The 26,459-nt window shown below is 37.1% G+C and overlaps 1 protein-coding gene across 1 annotated transcript in view; it reads right to left on the reverse strand.

Annotated features, from left to right (window-relative positions):
• The window catches only part of ABCA13 (ATP binding cassette subfamily A member 13), a 489,034-nt gene that overhangs the window by 33,142 nt on the left and 429,433 nt on the right, over nucleotides 1-26,459 (reverse strand). The window contains 1 exon segment of the mRNA XM_055124812.1: nucleotides 6,133-6,283. Within this exon segment, the coding sequence (XP_054980787.1) occupies nucleotides 6,133-6,283 (151 nt within the window).

The following is a 26,459-nucleotide window of genomic DNA, read 5'->3' on the forward strand; positions in this document are numbered from 1 at the left end:
TTGGAACAAAATTACTAGATATACTACTTCATGAAGATGAAGTGTAATATCAGCTGATATTAAAAAAAATTATAGACTGTGTTCACTATTTTCCTAAGATAATATCTTTCAGAAATAATCACATCAGGTCAAATCATGAAGGAACCTCACTGGCAAATATGGTGGTGTTTACATGAAAGAAAGGGATCTAAGGGAAGGAAATACTGTTAAGTAAGTAGTTAACACTTCCAGAGAAGCAATGAGGGTCAACAAAATGACACACTGACAAACTTGCATTTCAATTCATTTTCAGATATGATAAAAAACAAAAAGATTGAAATTACAATGAATATACAATATTTTATTCTCGTAATCTTTATCCAGAGATCAACATTATATAAATTAAAGTTGATAAGGAAACACTGAAATAAAATAACATTTAAAAAATCTAGTGAAGAGAAGTATGAGACAAAAATTTCTAAGTAAGCTTGTCCAAATGTGAGCACTTATTTCATGAAACCAGGAAACAATTCAATATTTAACAATTTTACTAAAAAGCTAAATGTTGTTACACAGACTATAAATTCATGATTTCATGAACTATAAATTCACCATAAGGAAAGGGTCAATAATCTATTGGACGTGAGCTGGGACTCAGCCATGCTGATAAAATCTGGGCCAAGGCTAGACTTAGCTGGGGAACAGAAGGGTTGTTGGGACTTAACAGTTCCTCAGAAGCAAAGGATTTTATGCTAAAATCACAGAAATGACTGTTGTGACTGCCCATGCCATGATGAGAACAGATAATATATATGAGTAGCAAATATATCAGAAATATATTTCTGTCACACTTCGAAGTCCTGAAAGATAGAAGACTGTAGGATAACATTGGTATGTTCTTTCTCCCTTACCACAGGGAGTTTAGGCTTAGTGGGTTACACCATTCACAGTGCTCCTGAGGTACTCCCATTCCTCTGTGTTTATCTTTAACTTCTCTGAGCTCTCTTCCCCAGCTGGTTAATCACTTATTTCCCCTAAAAAGTACCGGTGACTTGTAAAGTTAAATTTCTCAGAAATCTCTGGATTTGCATTTGTAACTGAAATATTGCTTTCCTCTTTTCTTTATGCCCTTTGCATAGTTTACTTAGAACAGTGTCATTTTAGTATAGACACAGGAAGACAGTCAATGCTATGCTTTTGTAACTTGGGAGTTAATTGACTCTGAATAATATTTAATCCTCGACATCTCTCATGTTTTCTCAACTTAAGCCTCAGTTGCTCTTAGTTCCTAGCACCCAAAAAGCAGGGTCCTGACAAAGGGACCCAGAGCAAGCTGGCATTGAAACAGGTCAGGCCAAGCTGCATAATACTTAACCATAAGTTAAGAACATAGTCATGAACAAATTTGGTCGTAATCCAAAAAGAAACAAATAGACAACCACCCTGCTTAGGGTTAGGAGGGGCTCATCTGGCCTGAGCACTGTAATCTGGGATCTATAGTGAGATGTCCCCAGGAGAGCCATACAGAATAACTGATATAAAGAAGTAGAATTAAGATATTAATTAAGGTGTTAATTAAGTTACTGGACTAAGGAAAGGAGAAAAACCCCTAAGTGGCAGTTTGCCCTTGAGCCTGGTCCCCTGGCTGCAGGCGATCAGAAAGGGCATTGATATGTTGATTGTGCTACCTGATGTAGGTGTGTGGTTGCTACCCCCAAGACTGGGAGTTTGGAGAGAAACTAGAAAGAGACCAGGTGGTGAGGGGGAGCTCCGAGAGACTAGCAAGGGGGACAGGAGGAGACTGGAATGGGGAGCATAGTGAGACTGGAACAGGAACGTGAGGAGAATGGAATAAATAAAAACAGATCACCAACCAACCTGGCCCTCGTTTCCTCCTTCATTCGTCCATGGCATAGGCCATCCCGGGGGGATTTCCTAGTCGTTATATGATTACACTAGCAGTGGACTGGAGTGATAGCACAGCGGGTAGGGCATTTGGCTTGCATGCGGCCGACCTGGGTTCAATTCCTCCATCCCTCTCGGAGACCCGGCAAGCTACCAAGAGTATCTCACCCACATGGCAGAGCCTGGCAAGCTACCCATGGCGTATTCAATATGCCAAAAACAGTAACAACAAGTCTCACAATGGATGGAGATGTTACTGGTGCCCGCTCGAGCAAATCGATGAATAACGGAACTACAGTGCTACAGTATTATATGATTACACATAAGGGAAAAAAAAAACACGAATCTTGTCAGAGGAAACAGGAAGGCTAGCCGTATGGGAAGCACTTCTCTCCCAGCTCCACCAGCACAGACACTGGCACGGACAGTCGGCATTCCAGCTTGTGTAAGTAACAAACTGGAAATACAAAGCTCTAGGAGAGTGAGTGGCTGATCAAGAACTGACTTTTCTGACTAATAAAAATACTATAGGCATATAATGAGGATAAGTTTCTTTCCCCTATCTAATGATTCCTTGACATCCATTTCCAAAATGTAGAAGAGTATTTTGTATATAATAAGTTTGCGGCAAAATATTTAGAACAAGTATTAGCTTAATTTATGCAAATTAAGCTTACCTTAGTTTAGAATTCTTTAATTAACCCTTAAAACAAGTGTTAGTTTAAGAATATTAGCTGAAACTATTGTTTTCTTTTATTTATGGAATTGTTTCTAGTCATGTTAGGCTATGCACATTCAATAGATTGTGCCAATTTTATATATAAATATTTCCAAAATGTACAGCAAAGAGAAGTTTGCTTTGTGGTAATAGTTAAGAAATGGTGCTGACTCCTCTGAAAAATAGCAATCCTATCTACAAAATCAATTGCATTTTTTTTTTTTTGCTTTTTTGGTCACACCTGGCGATGCACAGGGGTTACTCCTGGCTCTGCACTCAGGAATTACCCCTGGCCGTGCTCAGGGGACCATATGGGATGCTGGGATTTGAACCTGGGTCGGCCACGTGCAAGGCAAACGCCTTACCCGCTGTGCTATCGCTCCAGCCCCCAAAATCAATTGCATTTTAAAAAAGAAATGAAGACAGTGTCTAATGCACAACCATCATAATGACATTTCTTTGTGAAGGAATTCTGGTTCTTAATGGCTGGAAGTTAGAACAGATGTCAGTGGACCACAGGGATGGCTTATGTGAGGTGGGAGGAGTCAGTCACTTTCTCTGGATCCACCTCTGCCACCCCACTGGGAAGACTAAGACAGATAAAGTCTGTGTGAGTCCCTGCTCGGCAGGGGCCAGAGCCCTGCCAGCAAACCCAGGTGGCCATCCTGACATCCCCTTGGTCTTTTAGGTATGGGAGCTGATCCCCACCACCTGATTTCTCAGAGCCACAGATGTAGGTTGGAGCAAGGATGCTCTTTATAGGAAAAGGAGCACTCAGTTCCAGGCTGTACCCAGGGTTTTGGGGTCCTTGTCTCACCTCTCAGAAAAGAATTTCAGGAGTAGATGGACAGTGAAGTACAACAAATTTTATTTGGAGGTTTTTGAAGGGGAGGAAGGAGAGAAAGTGGGAAAGTGGAGAGAGTAACACATTCAAGAGAGAGTGTGGGCTTCCCCAAAGGCAGAGAAGCCCCCACACATATCCCATCATGAAATAGGAAAGTACACACACACCTCAAGAGAGGAGATGCAGGCAACACACAAGCTCAGGCACCTTGTGCACTTGGCTATGTAGGCACAAGCAGCATGTGGGCTCAGACAGCATCTGTGAGCCCTTCCTTTCTTGAAGGTGGCTTTGATAGGTTTTCTCCAACCTGTCCCCACGTGGGGCTTCTACCTAGGTGTAAGTCCATTTCTAGGGAAGTTGCCAAAGGGATAGAAATCGGAGTGGTTGATGGTCTTTGAAATTTCTCTCCTGGCCTTTTGTCTCTACTGCAGCTTCTTTCAGAGGGTATTCCAGCCTTCTATGAGTCTATAGGTGATACTTTTGTCAGGCCTTAGTGCCTGTTTTCTACAAAGTTGGCTTTTTGCAGCTTATAGCTATATATTTGTGTTATTTTTTCTCAGAATTCAGAAATGTAAGAAACACCCCAACTCTACTGTGAAGTGTAGAATATGCAAGACTGCTTCAGGAGAACTACCCACTCTCTGGTGAATTCCTACTTTGCATATTCTTTGAAATTCAGCTGACAGTCCTCAGCTCTGCTTCACAGATCAGTTTGCAGCATCGTGCTTCCTTATCTCTCAGCCCCCTGTTCCCTCCCTCCAGAACTTCCTCTTCCTAGACTAGGACTGGAAATGAATGTATGGAGAATATGTGTAGCTTCTGTCACTCTCCTGGAACTCCAGGAAGGACCCCAAAGAAGCAAATGTCATACCAAGTGGCATCCCTCCCAAGAGCCCCTCAAATCCCTAGACTCTGAGCCCTACTCTCCAGTGCTGTGTCTGAAAAGTCTAGGATATTTGTCATGAAGATAAAATTACAGTTCAACAAAGGGAAAAATCTTTAGGAAATGAAGCAAACTGAAAAAAATACAAAGACTGATAAAGTTTTGCTTCAATGCTTCCATGTGACTTTCTTAAAGGATCATTTTTTAATATGCAATATAAATGTAACATAACAAGATTTTATTGTTTTCTTCAGTATAATCATGTTAATCTTTTTTTTCATTAAAGGGTTAAAAAAGTTGCCATGGGTTTAAGAAAATAGTAACTATGGGAGTCAGAATGATAGTACAATGGGAAGAGCACTTTCCTTTAGGTGACCAACCCCAGTTCAATGAGAAGCACTACATATGAGCACCTCCAGAAGCACCTTAATAATTCACATTATTAAGAAACAATGGATCTCATGGTGATTAAGTAAAAAAGAAAAAAAAGAAACAGTGGAGAGAGAGAGAGTCATATATTGAAAAAACTTGTTCTTTCCTTAAAGCATTATATATAGGTTTCAACTGTACAACCTTTTAAATCCTTTGAAGTCAACATTAAATTTAAATCGTTTAAGTCAACATTGTTTGCTAACAAAACTCTAATTTCTACACATCAGTGTAAGAAGAATCTGTTTTGAAGTTTGTACATGGAATGTTTTCTCCCCTTACATACTTATTTTTAAATAAGCTCTGCAAGTAAAACTGATGTTTTCTCCCACCCACCCACTCACCCACCCAATCATTACCAGTAAATAGCATAGCCCTATATTCCAGGAGGTTGACTGTCACTATCACTGTCATCCTGTTGCTTATAGATTTGCTCAAGCAGGCACCAGTAACGTCTCCATTGTGAGACTTGTTGTTACTGTTATTTTTTGGCATTTCAAATACACCACAGGAATTTTGCCAGGCTCTGCTGTGTGGGCTAGATACTCTCCATAGCTTGCAGGGCTCTCCGAGAGGGGTGGAGAAATCAAACGTGTAAGACTACTGCCCTACCGCTGTACTATCGCACCAGTCCCATATTCCAGGAAAATAAAATTAATCTATTTCCAGCTTCTCCAAACACAGTACACAACACTTAGCACTTGAGATACCAAGCACTCAATTGGAATTTTATCATAGAATTCCAAAAGTTGACTTACACTTTACTATTTGCTGATGGATCTCTTATTACAAGAGCTACAATTTCAAGTTTTTATATATTAGCTTTAATATGTTTGAAATATTCACATACTGTGTATTTTTTTTGTTTCGTATAAGGTTATTTGGCTTGGTTATCTCATGTCTCAAATTCACAGTTGAAATAACTTTAAGTTGCATTAACTATTAACACTACTCATTTCTATAGTCAAATAGTAGATAGACTTTGGACATTTTTGTGTATGTAATGTTTTTAATTAAATTCTGCAAGAAGAAATTTTGATTTATACTAATAAAATTAATAACTTCTATACTAAACAATAGTGGGTAGGGCGTTTGACTTGCACATGGCCGACCCAGGTTCAATTACTTTGTAACTCTCATAGAGCCAAGCAAGCTACTGAGAGTATCCTGCCCTCACAGCAGAGCCTGGCAAGCTACCCGTGGTGTATTTGATACGCCAAAAACAGTAACAAGTCTCATAATGGAGACGTTACTGGTGCCCGCTCGAGCAAGTCGATGAACAAGGGGAGGATAGTGCTATAATCATACTAAAAACATCATTCAGTTACATTTAACTAGCACCATAGTTTCTACTCACTAGCCAAGGATTCTTACCTCAGGGATGCAGGACTTTGGAATCCCTCGAAGCCTGCAGTAATAACTGAGGTGCTCCCAGCCCGTCAGCAGCTCATCCAGAGCATCCTGCTGGGGACAGTAGCCAATGCGAACTCCTGCTCTATCTGCACACGAGGGGTCTACATCCTCCCTGCAAAGTAACAGCAAATTAGCAAGGAGAACAAATCAACCTTCCAGACAAACTGCAATCTTAAAGCAAGCATGTCAAAGGGAAATTCATTTCCATTTGCTTAATAAAATTCACAGATGGACTGAATGAGTGTGAATGCATAGCATTTAGCTTTCTACCAGAATGTCCTTCACTCTGGATTAAGGGGCAAGTTTCTCTAAACATTGATAAAAAGCATTTAATTCAATGTTTAAAAACATTTAGTTTATACATAGAAAAACAAATTCATCATCAACTTTTAGTGATTTCTATCACCAATATTTTACTCTTACTTTTTTCAGGAATAGTTATGACACATAGTAATAGCATAGGATTATACAAAATAATTTCTACTTAAATCAGGGAAATATATGAGTAAATGAAGTGGGGTCAAAATATACATTTCTTATAGATATAAAATAAGTAAGTTCCAGGGACAGGCTGCATGATAGGGTGATTAAAGTATTAACTATTACAATGCTATTATGCACTAAAAGAAGTTAGGAAATTAATGTTAAAAGTTTTTTCACAGGAATAAAAATGTATTTAATTTGTGATAATAAATGATATCTAAAATTGTGATAAAATTTGTTAAATATTAAGTTACAATCCAGCAAATTTTGATTTTATGCAAAACTTTAAGATCCTGACTTCATTCTGTTGCCTCTATTTTATTATCTCTTTTTATCTCTGACACCATAAATATTTCCTTTCAAATTTATTATAGATCCTGCCCCCAGCCACCTTCCTCTCCTGGGTTCATCAACTTCCCTGACTGGTGATCTAGTCCCTGTGCCTGCACCCCAGCCGGGCACCCTGACCTGAACTCCCCACAGCACCTTGTGGGCCATGCATCCTGCTCCCAGCCGCCCCTCCAGCAACGAAACCTTCCCCTCCCAGGTGTGTTGACCCCTATGATTGCACCCTCATCTACCCATCTGGAACACATTCTAAACCCCTAATGACAAAACTGCACAGACACATTAGCACAAAAAACTTATTTTCTCTGCAGCCCACATTTGAGGCACTAGTTATCCAAGTCTCACACATATCTATCAATAAGCCACGACCACTGACAAAGATAGCCTGATTGTATGGACCATAACATACAGGAACATTACATAAAACTCCAAAATACAAAGCTCACTGTGGTAAAACAATGCAGAACCTCACCAAGCTGATGATTAAAGTTGCTAGCCCAGATCAATCAAACAGTAGCAATGAACTCTATAACCTCTCAAATAAAAAATTTAAAATAAAACTTTTAAGGATGTATAAAAAGCTCAAAGAAGCAATAGAACACACTGCTGATAAAATACAAGAGGATATGAAAGCAGAGGTGAGGAAAATGCAAACAAAAGTGCAAGCAGAAATGACAGACCTAAAACACTTGGTAAGTGAAATAAAAAAAAAAAAATCAGTGGTCCCCATTTCTCCGCACCCGCACCCCCAGAATGACTGACGAAGAGGAAGGAGCTGCTTGGGACACCAGCAGCCCACCAGCAACCTGCAGTATGTGACTTGAGAGTTTCCGCCAGGTCCCCCGTGCGGAAATCTCTCTCTCTCTCCTTCAACTTTTTCCCTGGACTTTAGACAGAAACCCAAAACCGCGCGGCCGTGGCAGCGGCCGCGCGACCTAATGTCATCTTAGTATCAGCAATATGTAATGGTTCCTTCTTAATGGGTCGGACTTTTGTGGGTGATCCTAACAAGAATAGTAAGTATTTTGTTGAAATATTGAAGGCAATCAAAATGGTAGCCATCTCTCTAGACTGAACTAAGCTATATCCCCACGCCGGCTGAGAAGAAATATCCTTCTTTCTCGGGAAGAAACGTGGTGTGGTGTCAAACATAGTGTGATGTCCATTAAGCAAACAGACCTGGTGGCGTGGGAATGGGAAATAAGGGGAAAAATTAGGTACATGGACCAGCGGGATGCTGGTGGTATCTCGAGCCGGAGCCGATATCAGCGCAAGACCTTTGGTTCCAGAAACTGCTTGCAGACACTCTACTAGACTATCAACTAAGCCAGAGCCCCACGCCGGCTGATGACGGGAAATAATCATCCTCTTCGGTTTTTTTCCCTTTGTCAGACAGCGTGGCGATTACTAAACAGGCGTGAACTTGGTGGCGCGGGGCAAGGGGGAAAAAGAAAAGTTATGTAACAAACAGCAGGACTTAATATCTCTATATTCTTAGCAATGGAGAACTATCAAATGCCTCATTGGCAATAGGACTGTCTTTTTCTTTTTGGGGGGAAACCCCAGCAACGGTAGTGAGTTGTGTGTTGAAACATGGAATGTAATCGAGATAAGCGTAAATGAAGTGAAACTTATCACGTACAAGGGTGGGGACTAGGGAGGTGGGAGGGGGCGGCAGATATACTGGGGGGGTTGGTGATGGAAGATGGGCACTGGTGAAGGGAAGGGTGTTTGAGTATTGTATAACTGACATAATCCTGAGAACTTTGTAACCCTCCACTTGGTGATTCAATAAAAATAAAATAAAATAAAATAATGCCCTTGCTGAATTTCAAAAAAAAAAAAAATCAGTGGAAGGCCTCAACAACAGAGTTACAGTTGCTGAGGATAGAATCAGTGAGCTCCAAGATGAGGTGCAGAGAAAGACTCTCCAGACAACAGCAGAAAATGGAAAAGAACCTAAAAATAAATCAACAGATGTCAAGAGAAAATCGGGATGAAGCCAAGAGGAATAACATAAGAATCATTGGAGTCCAGAGGGATAGGAAGAATGATGAAGAAGAAACTCTCAAAGACATCATTGCTAAGACATTCCCAGAGCTGATGACCACTTGCGATCAGATCCAAGAGGCCAGAAGTGTTCCAGCTAAAAAAAATCCAAATATAAATTTATTATAAAAAAGGCTTTAATCTTATATTTTTATTATATAGAAAATATTTTTAGTGGTCAAGATTTTTCTTATTAACATGTTTATAAATATTTTGCAAGCTACACTGCTATGTGTCTCTTTCAGCAACGACTTAACACATTCAAATTTTGAGAAGTATTTGATATATAATGGCAAATTTTGAATCATGACCTCTAGAATAATAAAACTCCTTTCTCCAAATCTCTCATTTATCATGGTGCTTAAACACATATGGCATGAAGTATAATGTAACAATTTTAAGATAGAAATGCAGTGATACTAATGATTATTGTTCTCTAGATCCAGAATATTTTCAAGACTCCTAAAGAAAACCCCATGTGTCTCTTAATTAGTCACATTTCATGCCCCATTTATTCTCTTTGTAAGAATTTGCCTTGGGGATAGAGCAATAGCACAGCAGGTAGGGTGTTTGCCCGTGCAAGCGGCCGACCTGGGTTCGATTCCCAGCATCCCATATGGTCCCCTGAGCACCATCAGGGGTAATTCCTGAGTGCAGAGCCAGGAGTGACCCCTGTGCATTACCGGATGTGACACAAAAAGAAAAAAAAAACAAACAAGAATTTGCCTACTATGGACAGTCCATATATATAAAATTTTGCAATATGTGGCTTTCACTTACCATGTTGTCAAGGCTCATTGGTGCTTTAGGATAAGTCAGTGCATCTCTCTATTTTCATTTGTGTAATTTTTTTAAGTTAATTACATTAGATATACAGTTGCAAAGTTTCCATAGGTTTCAGTCATGCAATGTTCCAAAACTCATCCCTCCACCGTGTACAATTGCCCACCACCAATATCCCCAGTATCCCTCCTGTCGCCATCCTCCCCTCCCCGCCCCAGCCTACCTCTATGGCAGGAGCTTCTCCTCTTTCTCTCCCTACTTTTGTGCATTATGATTTGCAGTATAGATACTGAGAGGCCATAGTAAAAAGGCACACAGTAGAATTTTTTAAGTAACTATTTTCACTTTGACAAATCACTATTTTCAAATTAAATCCTGCATGAAATAGCTGGCCCTAAACTGATTATAGTACAGTTACATAATATACCCTTAATATATTATGGCTATATATATATATATATATATATATATATATACCTACCTTGTACAGTGCATACAAGTCAATAACTTTGTTTTTATTATATGAATGAAAAATATAGAAATAATGAACTTTAACTTCTAGGATGGTTTTAGGTTTATAGGAACATTGAATATTCCCAATATAACTATTGTCCCATCCAAAATTTCCCCTGTGATATAAAGTCTTAGAATAAAGCTGTACATTTCTTACAATTGATGAGCCAATATTGATGAACCATTTTTATTTTAATTGTTTGCAATTTATACTGACTTACAATTCATACTTATTTAAAATTGATGAACCAATTTTTATTATTTACAATTCACATTACAATTCACATTATATTGCTACTCCAGTTTCTTTTAAATAGTGTTAGCTTTGTATATATTCATTCTTTTATTATTATTATTTTCTTTGGCTTTATTTTATGGGAGATATTCATGACTTGATACCTGGGGTCTCTTTCCAGTAATGCTTAGGAACATGAGGTGTCAGGGCCCACCTCAGGAACCCTACATTCCAAGCATGCATGACGCCTGCTGAGCTACCCCTGTAGGAGCCCAACTCTATTTTATTTTATTGCATTTATTGAAAACACAATTATTTAGAAGATATAGATATATAGTTGGATCAAGATTATTTTTGTGCATAGTAGTTTCTCCTTCATTTGATATATTTGTCCTTTGCATTAAAGAATTAAGAGCCATATTACATCAGTCATATTTTAAATGATTTCCTATGCACCCCCTTAGATGTTTGCAGATAAATTAAGAGCTAATGGGCCAAAGTGTAGTTCAAATACCAGTAAAGACATCTTAAGTCAAAAAAAAAAAAATGTGTTTTCCTAGATGTATTTCACTAGCTTTAAACTTGCTTTCTGTGAGTAGCAAAAATTTTTGCTCAAATTTTGGGAGAAAATGGAGTATAGAAAGATTAGTTTAGGCAAACAGGATCTGTATTAAATGGTTTTATTTACAATTCACATGGACAAAGAGGGAATAACCTTAAGATAATGTGCTTAGCAAAGGATGTATAATTATGTGAATGATTCAAGAGCTTAATCTTTAAACCAGAGCTCATTTGAACAGACTTATAAGCGAGTCTATCAGTATAAATCAAATCGTCTAACCTATCTCTGAGTTATGCGAACATATTATCTTGCAGATCAAAATCTTTGTCATGATATTTGTACATTCTTAGAAAATGCTCACACTATTTTATTGGTTTTGTTTGATTTTGGTCCCCACCCAGCAGTGCTCAGGACTTACTCCTGGCTCTGTTCTACGGGATCACTCCAGCAGAATTTAAGAGACAATATGTTTCCAGGAATCAAACATTAAGTTGGCCAAATGCAAGAAAAATGCCTCTCCCCCTGGCACCTATCCCTTTCATATTTAATTTATTGTCTCCACACACTTGACATTCATTTTTCTTGGTCTATTTAAAGAAGGTTAAGCTCATAATGTTATGTATGTTGCACAATTCAGTGCCACTTGGCGAGACATTTGCAGTTAATATCTTACATAAAAATAAAACTCAAGGACTTTTATTATGGTGCATGCTATCTAAAATCCCCTTCCCCAATGGCTAATGACATTAAGAATATGTAAAAATAAAATAAAATGTCAAAAGCACTCTAAGAGGTTTTTATTAAGTTGCAATGTGGATCAATAACCAAGAAAGTTTTCAGAAGTTATAATTTAATTAGTATTCTGTTCAGTACTTTGAACATTGTTCTTTTACTGCAATGTCCACACTTCACTGTAGGGCTCAGACCACATTCTACCATCAGGAAGAGTAGAGAGACGCTTTAAAGACTGTCCCTGGCCAATTCCACTGGGGCACCTCAGATGGAGTGGGTGTGCCTGCCCTCTCCACCCACTCCAGATAAAAGAACACTGGACATGAGCTTCCAGAAGTGCCCACTTGGGGTCTTGGCTCTCACACTCACAATCTGTCTCTGGGCTCCATCTCAGTATATCAATGGCCTTGATCCAGAGACTCCCAAATGAATCTTAAAATGGATTAACTCCCTACAGAGATGTCTATGGACCCCAACCATTTACAATTTTAGAATTCCAGAAGCATGTGGCCACGAACGTCTCATAATATTCAAAATAAGCAATAGTAAATAAATTATCTAGCATCTGTTCCTACTAGGCAGGCTTGAATGGTAGAAGAAAAATTCGAAATAATGGTGGAGGAAAGGTGTAATGGTGGTGAAATATTGAATGTAATCAACTAATGTGAACAACCTTATGAAAATAAAATTTAATAAATAGATAAATAAATAGATAAATAAAGACTACCCCAGAATTACTAAACTCTTTCTTTTGGACACCATCCATATGTCAGGAGAAGTTCCTGAGACATAAAGATCACCAATAATTAGATCACTGAAATTTTGTGACTGAACCATAATGACCGAACAGAATATATATCTGAAAGAATATGAACTTCCATATTGCTGTTTCTTAAATATAAAAAACTAAGATGGTTTATTTTTTAAGTTCTAAAATGAGCTCAGTCCTCATATTTAAACTTACACACACACACACACACACACACACACACACACCATATTATATCGTCAGATACCACTGGAGTTTTCTTAGGTACTTCAGAATAATATCTGAATGATATACCTGAAACAGAGAAATTGCATACCTACAAAAAATGCTTACAACAATACAAAAGAATTTATTATCTTATTTAGAACTTGTGTATTTGCGGGAGGGCCTGCCAAGTATTTCTCAGGAGACCTGCAGACAGACACTTCCAGCATTACTGATTTGGGTGTACAGGCATATAGGCCAGTGATTGAGCCCAATGATTCAATTCTTCTCATGCAAAAGGATGCTGGGGGCCACCACAGTCAGCTTGGCAATGCTCAGTGGTCTATGTAGAACAACAGATCAAATTCAGGACCTAGTGCACACCTAGGCCTGTATTTAATTTTTTTAAGTTATCTTCTCTGCACATGACAAAAGGTAAAAACACAAATATCATTAAGAAAATTCCCTTCAAAACATTAAAATGATACCTAATTATAGTTAGTATTGCCAAGATTTCTGGCAACAAAATGGCTCATTAGATTACATGTGGATGTGTTTAATCTTCCAATATTATAACTTATGCAATAAAGAGATTAAGCTACTCTATCATAAACTTATTTTGAAGTGATGAAAGTAGCTTTGGCATATCACTGTCCCATAAACTATGTTCTTTAACCGGACATGCTGTTGTGACAGAGTTTCTCTAACAAGGGCCAACGGACTCTGGATATTCCCAGGATATGCCAAAGGGGCCACAGGTTAACATTGTAAAAGTTGGGGACACATCAGTAGGACAGAGTGGGGCAGGAATGGTAGAGTACAGCAAGAATACAAAGTTGGAAAGAGTCATAGTCAGAAAATGTTAAGAAGTACGATTTATGTTGCTTATAGTTCTATTTTGAGGAATAATGTGGAAGCCATTTAGCATAGTTCTAGTTTCTCGATACCCTTTAGCAAATATAATTTTTCAGGATGTTAGAAAATGTTAAAGAAATAAATAAGTTTATAGTCTTAGAAACTACTGAGTGTCACTAATTCTTATGTTACTTATCAGTAGTGATACTTTCTTTTAGGGTTAGTAGAGAAAATATTCAAGTAGTAAATTTTCTTTCTTTTTTTTCAATTTTCATTGAGGCACTGTGATTTAGTTATGTAGTATAATGACATCAGGAAAGTCTCAGAAAATTATAGCATGAGAACTTCTCTGCTTCTCTGTCATCAGTCCCTGGCCTAGAGATATGTCATTTCACATTCCTACATCCCCCCCAAATTTTAGGTGTAAAGGTAAAAGGAGAAAATTCTTTTTTAATAAAGGGAATAGTTGATATATAAAATTGGAAATATTTGAATTTTCTATTGTTTACAATTAAAATTTACTAAATATTTGCAAAGAAATAGAGGAACAAGCATTCTGTAACTACATGTATAGAAGAAACCAGAGAAGGTAAGCAAACAGAATCTAAAACCACTTCCAAAGTATCAGAATTAATGTGAAGACATACTAGAGCCCAGTGCACACTTACCAGCACTAGTGTCCCCAGTTTTCTTCCCAACACCCCTCACCCAACCCAATAACCCAGTCTGCCTCTATGGCAGGCACTTTCCCCTCCACCTCTTTTTGTCTGCCCCCCCCCCACTTTTGGGCATCGTAGTTTGCAATACAGTTACTGAAAGGTTATCAGATATATTCCTTCACCTACTTTTAACACAGTTCTTGACTAGAGTGACCATTTCCAACTATTATTGTCATACATCAGTGTGACAATCTATCTTACATACCTTCTCTATCTTACCTACCCTCTGCCACACATACTTGTGGTTAGATCTAACCATTGACCATTCTCTTAGTCCCTGTTTCCCCAGCCATGAATATTAGTTTTCTACTACATATATACATATATATTTTATATATACAATGGGCAAGCTACCCATGGTGTATTCAATATGCTAAAAACAGTAACAAGTCTTACAGTGGAGACGTTACTGGTGCCCACTCAAGCAAATTGATGAACAACTGGACGACAGTGCTATAGTGCAGTGCTATATACCACAAATGAGTGCAGTCATTCTATATCTGTCCCTCTCCTTTTGACTTATTTTAATTCAACATTATATTCTCCATGTCCATACATTTGTAGGCAAATTTCATGACTTCATTTTTCCCAACAGCTGCATAGTATTCTGTGGTGTAAGTATGCCATAATTTCTTTATCCAGTCATTTGTTCTCAGGCACTCAGGTTGTTTCCAGATTCTGGCTATTGTGAATAGTGCCGCAATGAACATAGGAATGCAGATGGTGTTTCTTCCGTGTGATTTTTGAGCTTCCAGGGTATATTTCAAAAGTGGTATTGCTTGGTCAAATGGGTGCTCAATTTCTAGTTTTTTGATGAATGCCTATATTGTTATCCATAAAGGCTGGACCAGTCAGCATTCCCATTAACAATGAAGGACAGTTCCTTTCTCCCCACAACTGTGCCAGCACTGATTGTTCTTGTTCTTTGGGATGTGTGCCAGACTGTGGTGCTAGATGATATCATTGTTGAATGATATTTTGGTATACTAAGTATCTTCTTTGTCACATACATCAATTATATCTACATGGATTATTTCCTGTGTGTTTTGTAATCTAGAATTGGAAACAACATTTTATCAGGATTGATTTTTTTAGTCTTAAAATTCAGATTCTGGGCGTATCCCTTTAAATAAATTTTGTATTATTCCAACATCCATGAGTACCACCAGTGGGAAGACAATCTTTATTTTATCCTCAGTGATAAACAGAGATGCAATTCTTTCACTCCCTTTTAACCATTAGGTTTATACATAGGTAGAGATTTTCAATTTCTAGAGAATTCCTTTTCTTCGTCTCTGACCCTCAACAAAAACTAAGTTTGTTTATCACATTTTATGTCTGTGTGAAAAAATTTCCAGGAGTCAGTTATATCAAAAATGATAAAGTCCTTCACTAATTCCGGGTTTGTATAAGAGTTTGTTTCAAATATACAACTGTGCACTTAAAGACAGACATCGAGACAGGATCAAAGTTATGAAATTGAGGGAAAGGGAGTTTGGCTGGAGACTTGAAAGAAACGATGGTACATTGTCCAAATCACACACATATGAAACCATGAACATGACTGTAAATCACAGTCCCTCACTTAAAATAGCAAACGAGATTAGTGTCTTCTTTTATGATACTTAATAAATTCCTTCTTTTGTTTCTTCCTCTGGCTTTTGACATGCGGTTACAAACTACTTGAGGATAATTTTCATCTCAATGACTATTTTGTCACCTTGATTATTAGTAGAGAGCTTGCATGCAAGTGGCAACCTGGTTTCAATCCCCAGGGTTCCCTGTATGGTCCCCAGAGCCTGCCAGTCAGGACTCCTAAGCTCAGGGGTAGGAGCAAATCTCAGTACTACCAGCAAGTCTTACACCCTGAACACACTATTCTGTGCGTGTACTATTATTTCATTTTTATGCTTATTCATGCTCTGCCTTATCTTTTCTTTTTTGGGGGTTCTTCAAATTTTAATGTTTCCACCTACAAAAACATAATTTTACACTGAAATATACCGGTATTTAGATAATTAAAAATTTCTAGTGCTAAAATATGTTTCCATAGAAAACCAGTGGATATATTTATTGGCATTATTTCTAATTTCCAAAATGAATATTAAAAACTGATTGAGGAAAACTTTGTGAACCAATTTTTAATTCTTATTCCTATGAAATTTTCATGCTATTGACTTTACTTGCCTATACTGTTATTTAATTATTTATTATTGTAAATAAATAATACATTATTATGTAAAAGCCTATAATATATTCCCCTTTCACAATAATTTATTGCTAGACTTATTAAATTTCAGAACTTCCATATCAAAACTCCTACTTTCTGAAATTTCAAGTAGAATTACAAAATTATTAACATGAATATACAGAGCAAATAATATTAAGAAAATTAGGTTTCCATCCAACAAAAGGACATGTCTATTTATTACTCTATATCCTATAATTCCACGATATTTTTTCTGAAGTTATTATAAGTAATTTTTATGCAATTTTGCTATCATATTTAAGTGTGTTTCTTACTATGCACTTCCATTGTTGGCACATAGTAAATTGTTGCATATCTTTTTATAAAATCACTAATTAATCAGTTAATTGCAGTGCCAGGAGTCAAACCCAGGTCTTTCTTTATGCCAGTATGCATTTTATCACTACATCCCTAGGCTTTCCTTGGATATTTAATTCTTATCAGGCCAATGCAGTTGAAATACTTGCTAATTGATTCCCCGAGATATTTTAAGTGCATTATTTAGAATATATTATTAGCAACATAAGTACCTGCTAGTTAATTCTGGGGAAGAGGATATTTTAAGCATATTACCTAAAAGTATTATTAGCAGAATCACTGTAGCACTGTCATCCCGTTGTTCATCAATTGGCTCAAGCGGGACCAGTAACGTCTCCATTGTGAGACTTGTTACTGCTTTTGGCATATTAAATACGCCACACAGAGCTTGCCAGGCTCTGCTGTGCAGGCGAGATACTCTCAGTAGCTTGCCAGGTTCTCCAAGAGGGGTGGAGGAATCCAACCCAGGTCGGCTGAGGAATATTTTTAATTATATTATATAAAACTTATAAGCAAGAATAATGTAGAGGCTTGTAAGTGCAGTCGGTAGCCCTTGCACTTATTCAGTCCCGTTTAATACTCAGCACCTCATATGACTCCCTAAGCCCCACCAAAAAATAAGCCCTGAGCACTTTGGCCTCCAAATCGAAAGAAAAAATAAAAGAAAGATTAATACTAAATGCACTATTAACAGTGGTGTCTCTTCTAATTTGTTTTTAAATTATTTTAAAATAAATTAAAAGAGGCATTGTGATTTATGGTATTTGCAGAATCTACAATCATTTTCCTTATGGTGATAATATCATACAGATTATACTTTTTAAATCACCAGATAATAAAAATAAAGGAATAATAGATCTTAATTAAAATATATTCTCCTCACTCATTTTTGCATTTTCAACAAAGCCTGACTTACATAATTTTGTTTCTTATTCCACAACTTCTTATCTCTAATTATTTAACAAATAACAGTCTGAGGACTGTAGTCTGGGATAAATAGCAAGATGCCTCCAGGAGAGCCAACCTTTAAGCTTAACATAGCTCTTACTGTGTCCATACAAAATGACTAAATGACTACTATTCTTTTTGGTGGGGGTCACACCCAGCAATGCACAGGGGTTACTCCTGGCTCATGCACTCAGGAATTACTCCTGGTGGTGCTCAGGGGACCCTATGGGATGCTGGGAATGAACCCGGGTTGGCTGCGTGCAAGGCAAACACCCTACCCGCTGTGCCATCACTCCAGCCCCATGACTAATATTCTTAAGAAGTAAGAATAGTTTTTAAATGGTTATGGACTAAAGAAAAGAGAAATGCAGCCCTAAATGGTATTTCACCCTTATGCCTTCCTGGATGAGAATTTGTCCTAGGAAAAGTTTCCTCCGAGGGAAAGGCTTTACATCTGTTGATTGTACAACCACCTATGTGTAATGCTACCACAAGGCTTCAAGGTTTCTCTATAGCTAAGACAGTGAGACGGGCTTGAGGGAAGACTAGAAAGAGACTAGAATAGAAGGAGACTATCATAAGGGCCAGTAGGTAAGGGAATGAAGGGCAGTGTGAGACTGGAATGGGGTGCGTGGTGAGACTGGAATAGGCACCCGGGGAGAATGGAATAAATGGCAGGACAGAGATAGGAATAGATGGAGACTGATCACCAACCAGCTTGGTGGCTCTTTTCCCTGCTTCATGAGGCCTTGGTGGCCTGCTGGCAGGCTGGGGTGGGGAAGCAGGTCATAACCACTGAACTCAGTGTGCACCCACACACCTTTGTATATGCTGCACAAACACAAACACAATGGTATAAGCTGCAAAAAATATGGTTACTCCATTGTGTAGATGTACCAAAGTTTCTTTAACCAGTCATCTGTTCTTGTTAGAAAAGATGAAGTCATGAAATTTGCATATAAGTGGATCAACATGGAAAGTGTCATGTTAAGTGAAATGAGTCAGAAAGAAAGAGACAGACATAGGAAGATCTCTTTGGAATATAAAGTAACAGAATGGGAGACTAACACCCAAGAGTAGTAGGGATAAGGACCAGGAGGTCTGTTCTACAGTTTGGAAACTTGCCTCACATGCTGTGGGAAAAGGCAGCTCAGATAGAGAAGGGAACACCAAGTAAAGGACTTTGGGAGGATCCATTCGGGCTGAAAGATGGGTGCTGAAAGTAGACTATTGACTGAACACGATGGCCACTCAATACCTCTATTGCAAACCACAGCACCCAAAAGGGAGAGAGAATAAAAAGGAATGCCCTGCTGCTGAGGCAGGATGGGGTGGTGGGAGATGGGGTGGGGGTAGTGGGAGGGATGTTGGGAACATTGGTTGTGGAGAATGGGCACTGGTTGAGGGATGGGTAAACGATCATTGTATGACTGTAATGCAAACATGAAAGTTCATAAGTTTGTAACTGCACCCCACAGTGATTCACTAATTAAAAAAGTAAAAATAAATAAAATGAATTTTTAAAATATGATTACTTTGTTGTCTATCAAATAGATTTAAAAATAATCCTCTTATTCTAAGTAATCTACATCCTTATTTTATATTTCATGCTCCTTATAGACTGTGCTTTCTCTATTTCCCTCTCTCTAACAACTGAGGGGAAGATAATAAAAATTAGAATAAAAACCTGGATTTAAATTCTCTATCATTTTCTAGAATTCTGTCTATTACTTTGATTCTTAACCTATATCTGGTATTCCTTATCAATTAAATTAGAATAATATTCTATTAATCTATTCCTTATGTTGTGACAATGGAGAAGATCAAGGACACCACAGAGACTGGCCCACATCCCAAAAAACAAAAGCAACCGGTGTTGGCGTGGATGTGGGGAGAAAGGGACTCTCCTTCACTGCTGGTGGGATTGCCGACTGGTTCAGCCCTTTTGGAAAACAATATGGACGATTCTCAAAAAGTTAAAAATTGAGCTCCCATTTGACCCAGCAATACCACTCCTGGGAATATATCCCGGAGAGGCAAAAAGGTATAGTAGACATGACATCTGCATTTCCATGTTCATTGCCGCTCTGTTTACAATAGCCACAATATGGAAAAAACCAGAGTGCCCGAAAACAGATGATTGGCTAAAGAAACTCTGGTATATTTACACAATGGAATACTATGTAGCTGTCAGAAAACATGAAGTCATGAAATTTGCATATAAGTCAATCAACATGGAAAGTATCATGCTGACTGAAATGAGTCAGAAAGAAAGAGACAGACATAGAAAGATTGCACTCATATGTGGAATATAAAGTAGCTGAGAGGTACAAGCTTACAATGTTGCGATTCCTGGCAGACATTTCTCTGGACTTAGTTACTAAAATACTAAAATACAGAAATCCAAAACTATGCTGCTGCTAGTGGGGCCTCCTGAGCTCATATCTCTTCATTCTCAGCAATGGAAAACAAATTAGCAAATGCTTTCTTTTCAGCAGATCGACTTTAGGGGGGAGAAACTCCAAATCAATAATAGTGAATTTTTTTGTTTAAATATTGAATGTAATCAAAGTAAAGTGAAAGCAAAGTGAAATTTACCAGTTACACATGCGGGGGGGGGCTGGGGAGGTGGGGGGAAGGGGGGAGGTATATCGTGATTCTTGGTGGTGGAATATGTGCACTGGTGAACGGATGGGTGTTTGAGCATTGTATAACTGAGACTTTAACCTGAGCGCTTTGTAACTTTCCACATGGTGAATCAATAAAATAATTTAAATAAATAAATAAATAAAAGGATGCTAACATCCTTATGAATAGGAAATTAAAAATGTTGTGACTATTAATAACATTTATTTTGTCTAGGGATTAAAACTCCATATGTTATTAGGATTAAAGTAGTTAAAATCTAAACGGTGTCAATAGTGAAGCAATATGCAATGGTAAGAACTATGATAAAATAGGAAATAAATCTACACTGTTTTATACAAATAAGAATCCATGTGATATTTGAAATGCAGTATTTTAATTTGTGACTATTTGTTATTATATCAGGTCATATTTAAAATAATATTTCAATAGTCAGCTTTAAAATGAATACTACTCATGTGTCTTGTTCCCAACATTGATAACATGCATTCATAAAAATAAAATTAAGCAAGATCTTAATTGCTGATTCTATATTCAAAAGAAAAACAATATAATAAATGATTGAAAAGATGTATTTCAGTTAAGAGTTAGGAGTTTCATGGACTTGAAGGTATCTACTAACTTGCTAAGTAGTTTGAAATTCCTTTGTGTTCTAATTCCCCATTTAATTCCTTGAATACAAATTAGCAATTAACATTACAAATCATCAAGGTAAAATGTAATTAAAACAAGTGTGACTTAGCTATAATTAAACTAATTACATAGATATGTCACATAACAAATGTTTCTCAGACCAATATGGGAATGTAAATTTTTTCTTCCTTTTCAAGAACAGATATTTGAATTGCATTTTCAAATTATTTTAAGTTATGGATGGAGTTATAATGGAGAGACTCAGTCTTCCAAGAATAAAATTAAACCACATATTTTTGTTACACATTGAGTTTCTGATTATTTTGGATTTTAAAACAGAGAAGGTAGAAAAAAACACCAATTTATTGATAAAAACCTTCTATCACTGCTGAAAACAATCAACAATGTCATATTTGATAGTTCTTTATTCTTTCACTTCTATACAACATGAATCCCTTCCAGAATTCTAAACAAGATAGTCCATTCCATTTACACACTTACTTGCCTAATATATTTTGTTTCCTGTGTTAGAGAAAAATTAGTAACAAACGCTGAATTTTTATGTTTTGGAATAGGCAAACAGAAGCACAATTTTATTTTCTCTCCATAGATAGTTTGTAATTTTAAGAGACAATCTGGATAGCACAAAATATTAACATGCAGCATTTGAAGTTCCCAACTCTGAGTTAGAAAACAAATTCTTAAAACTGGTATCTGACAAGATAATTTTATATGAAAATTTATGGAAGGTTTGAGCATTAATTTTTTATTATACATGTGTGGAAACTGGATCAGAAAGAAAAAAGGGAGAACAAGGAGAGAGATCTTAATAAGTTAATGAAACTGAACTCAAATTAAAGTAAGTGGTATATTCTGAATCAATTAGATAAAACTAGAAGGATATAAAAAAATGAGCAACTAGTTTTTCACTGCTGAGGATGACCAGAAACAATTAATTGTCACACCTATTCCTAAATACATGCAGCAACAAATAAACAAAAATATACACATAGAGATGTACAAATGTTTAAACATACTTGAAATACTACACATAGAAATGCTAAATTTTAGGATTGTTGTCAATTATTTTTTTGTCTTTTGATGTCTGAAGTATCAGATATAAGTAAATAATATTTGCAGATGCAAAGAATTAGATAATAGTTATGTCTGGAACAATAGTTTTTAATTATTGTATTTGAATCTGTATTTCCAGTTCTATTTAAGAATAATTTGATGAATTGGCATGGCAGGTGAGGCACTTGTCTTGAACGTGGCTGACCTGACTTTGATTCCCAGTACCTATTTGTTCCAAAGCTTGCTGGAAGTAAACCCTGAGCACAAAGAGAAGAGGAATCTCTGAAAATAGCCATGTATGACACCTCTACCCCCACCCAGAAATAATAAAAAAAACTATAAGACTGATTCTATGATTCCCAGGAGATAAGACCATGACATCAAATACAATACTAGGAACTTGGTAAATATCAGACCATGTACAGCAAGACGCATTGTTTCCTACAGGTACGTCAACAACATATATTTTGAAAAGATTATTGTTAAAATGAATTTTCCTTCAATAAATGTCTCATAGTGTGAAAAACATATCCATATCAAGAGCTTTTCAATACTAAACTGAAAATAAAAAGCAGGATGCATTTGCTCTGCCAATCCTCCATGGGAAGTCAACCTCTTGTCAGAGATCCCCAGTCATTTTCCAATCCAGAAGTGGATTCCCATCCCTTCCAGATGGACGCTGGATGTCTCCATATCTGATGCCCTCTGCTGTCTTCTCAGAAGGACGCCTCTAAATCTCCTGAACCTTTACTTCTCCGCACTTCCTGGTGAGATTAAACTCCAGGCTGACATCCCCATCCAAAATTGATTCCCCTCCCTTCCAGGGGTTCCAGTAATCTCCACAATGACCCCATCTATCATCTCAGCAAATCTGCTATACATCTCTTGCTTTACTCATCAAACATCAAACAGTTTGCACTTAATCTCTCTCTCACTAGGTGAAGACAGGTAAAGAAAGAAAAGAGAAACATGCATGTAAATACCTCAGAGACCACCAGGGGGCTAACTACAAAAATTCACACTCAGCTCTGAAAGAACAAAGCAAACTCTATGATAGACAAATGAAGACCAATACCAAGCAAGCTCAAAGAGTGAAAATAATAACATGGAGGGTTCTACCATGTGAATTAATTCTGTAAATTCTCAGAGAGTGACTTAAGTGATGTAATATTGAACCTGCTAAATAAGTTCAAAGACACGATGGCATGGGTAGTTAACAAAGTATAAGAAAGTATGAGAGCAAAAAATTATAAAGCTACATTCAGAAATTACAGAGGCAAATAATATGGTTTAGTGATATAAAGAATGTAATAGAAGTTCTGAGCATCAGAATAACAGTAACTTACAAAAAGATCAATGCCTTCAAGAGGAGATGCAGGGAACCCTTAGAAAACAGAAGATGAAACAGTTAAGAAAAAGAGGAGTCTGAAAAAGAGTAAGGCAATTTCATTAATGAACCACTATTTAAAATCCGTAGCTGGGAATCAACCTAGATGTCCAACCAAGATGTCCAGGAACAGATAAGTGGATCATGACGATGTGGTGTACATGCATAATGGAATAATAGCGGTAAAAATGATGAAATCATATGATATGCAGCAAAATGGATGGAACCGGAAGACATCATGTTAAATGAAGTGAGTCAGAGGAGGTCGATCACAAGATGATATCACTTATATGCAGTTTTTAGAATAACTGGATGAGAGAGTACAATGTTTAAAAGGGGTGGTTCCCAGATTAACCTTGGCACAAAGTATAGGTCAGAGGAGTAAAGAAAGTAGAGGGGAAGGAGAGAAGAGATAGATGAGAAGCAACAGAGGTCAGTTCAGGGGACTCAGTTTCAAAGCTGCTGCTAAGAAATGATAGAGCCAAACATCAAAACCAATTGAATCAAAGTTTAATTGAGTCAACAACACTGAAATCAAGAGACCCAATCTTTAACAACCTCTTTCAGAAAAATGCCGGTCAAGAAGCGGGGTAAGAGAGTATGAGGCAAAAACTGGTGGAGAGAAGTTGACACTGGTGGTATGCTGTGATATGGTATTTCTAAAGTAGAACTTTGTAAATCATGGTCTTTTAATAATTAAAAACAATACCTAATATTTCCTATAGTTAAGGAGTGCAGGCACCAATATCCAAGAGGTTAGAAGGTACTCAATGGAAAAAGACTCAAATAACAAAATTTCAAGATATATTATAATAAGAATATCAAAGGCCAAAGATAGAATACTAAATTAAGCAAGACCAAAAATAAATTTACAAATAAAGAAAAGCTGTAAGATTCACAGAAAATTTATCAAATGAAACTCTATAAGTGAGGAGAAGTTAATGGGATGTAGAAAATAAATAAATAAATAAATACATTCACCAAGAATACTGGATCCTAATGAGCAGAAAACAGTTTACAGAATTTATAGCCATAAAATCAGTTTTTTAAGAATCAGTAAAGGAGTTTTTTTTTTTTAATGAGAAACTGCCATCACATTTACTTTTTATGAACCAGTTGGCATGGAGACAATAACCAAATCAGTATGCCTCTCAGGTCATGTCTTCTGTCATTTAAATGTGATTTTCTTCTTTTAAAAGATTTAATTAAAAACCATGATTTACAACAGTATTTATATAGTTAATTGAGTTTAAATAGACAATGTTCCTTTAAAATAAAAGACAAATTTCTCAACATTTTGTCATTAAGTATGCCGCTAACTCATGGTGCTTCTGGTTGCCTTCTATAAGAATAACAAGTCTGTTTATTCCAGGTATGCTAAGGGATTTTAAACTTTTGCAATATTTAATTTTTCATTTATATTGAATATCACATGCATATTCAGGTGATTTAATTGCATCAACGTTTTTACTACTGTTTTTTACTTATTAATGCAGATACTTAAGCATAGTCCTTAAATAACATTTTCTTTTTTTATTTTTTTAAATAACATTTTCTAACATAAATCCTATACTCTTTTTTTAAAGATAAAATACATGTTCATGCTTTTCTAGGATTCTTCCTATTGTACCTAAAATTCAATGATATTTCAAAATCTGGAACCTCAATAAAAATAGCAAACAATGAGAAGGATATAAAATGGCATTAGGAACATCCTAATGGGACGTAGAGGAATAACATTACTCAGTTATTAACTCAGTGTTAAGCTTTAGAAAATAGCTATAATTTAAAATTAGAAGTTTTAACTTAAGAAATGGAGGTGTACTCCCAGCCACACCTCCTGGTCCCCCCATCCCCCCATTCCCACACGGCCACCCGGACATCCAGCATTTAGCAGCCGCCCCACCCCCATGTCCTGCGACCCCAGCCACGAAGATACTGGGGGCGTGGCCTGTGTCTCAGTGGGCATGGTCTCAAAGGGGCGTAGCCTCCTATCGGAGCAGCGGCCCAGTTATTATTTTTTACCCTAGCACAATAGGTAGAATCTTTTTCTTTGATAATTGCTTTAGCCCATCTTAATCACTTATGCCAAATAGCCCATTAGCTTACTTCAACTTTAGAAAAACTATCAGTGAATAAGAGAAGCTTAGCAAAACCTTCATAAAGAGAACTTAGTCTTAAGTCTTCATTTGAGCCCCCACATCAATCAGGAAGAAACGCTTGAGTATAAGGAAGAACTCTAGAATAGGAACGAACAAGGCTGCCATCAGCAATAGCACAAACAGAGCCACTCCTTCCCCCAGCAAGAGGGAATAGGAATAAACAACTACAAAGTTCCAACTCTATACTTCCATAAAAATATGAAGAAGCAGCGAAAATCCCCTCCACGAAGACAGGGAGAAGAAAAGACTCCAGAAACCTCAAAAGGGGCTATTCACATCTACGACCTCTCAGATAAAGAATTCAGAGAGGAAATCTTGAGGAGAGTCGATGTACTCCAAGCAACCATGGAACAGACATCCAATAAATTAAGGGAGGATATGAATGAAGCACTGGAACAGTCTACCAAAAAAATGCAGGAAGAAATGAGAGCAGAAGTTTCAAAGCTACAAACGGAAGTCACACAAATAAAGGAATCGGTAGATGAATTAAAAATATCAGTAGATGCCCTCAACAGTAGAATGACTACAGTCAAAGACAGAATCAGCGACCTTGAGGATGAGCTGCAGAAAGCTTACAGACAACAACAAATGATGGTGAAAGACCTCAAAATGGCTATAGA

Source organism: Sorex araneus, chromosome 2 (assembly GCF_027595985.1).
Source record: "Sorex araneus isolate mSorAra2 chromosome 2, mSorAra2.pri, whole genome shotgun sequence".
Taxonomy (NCBI): Eukaryota; Metazoa; Chordata; class Mammalia; order Eulipotyphla; family Soricidae; genus Sorex; species Sorex araneus.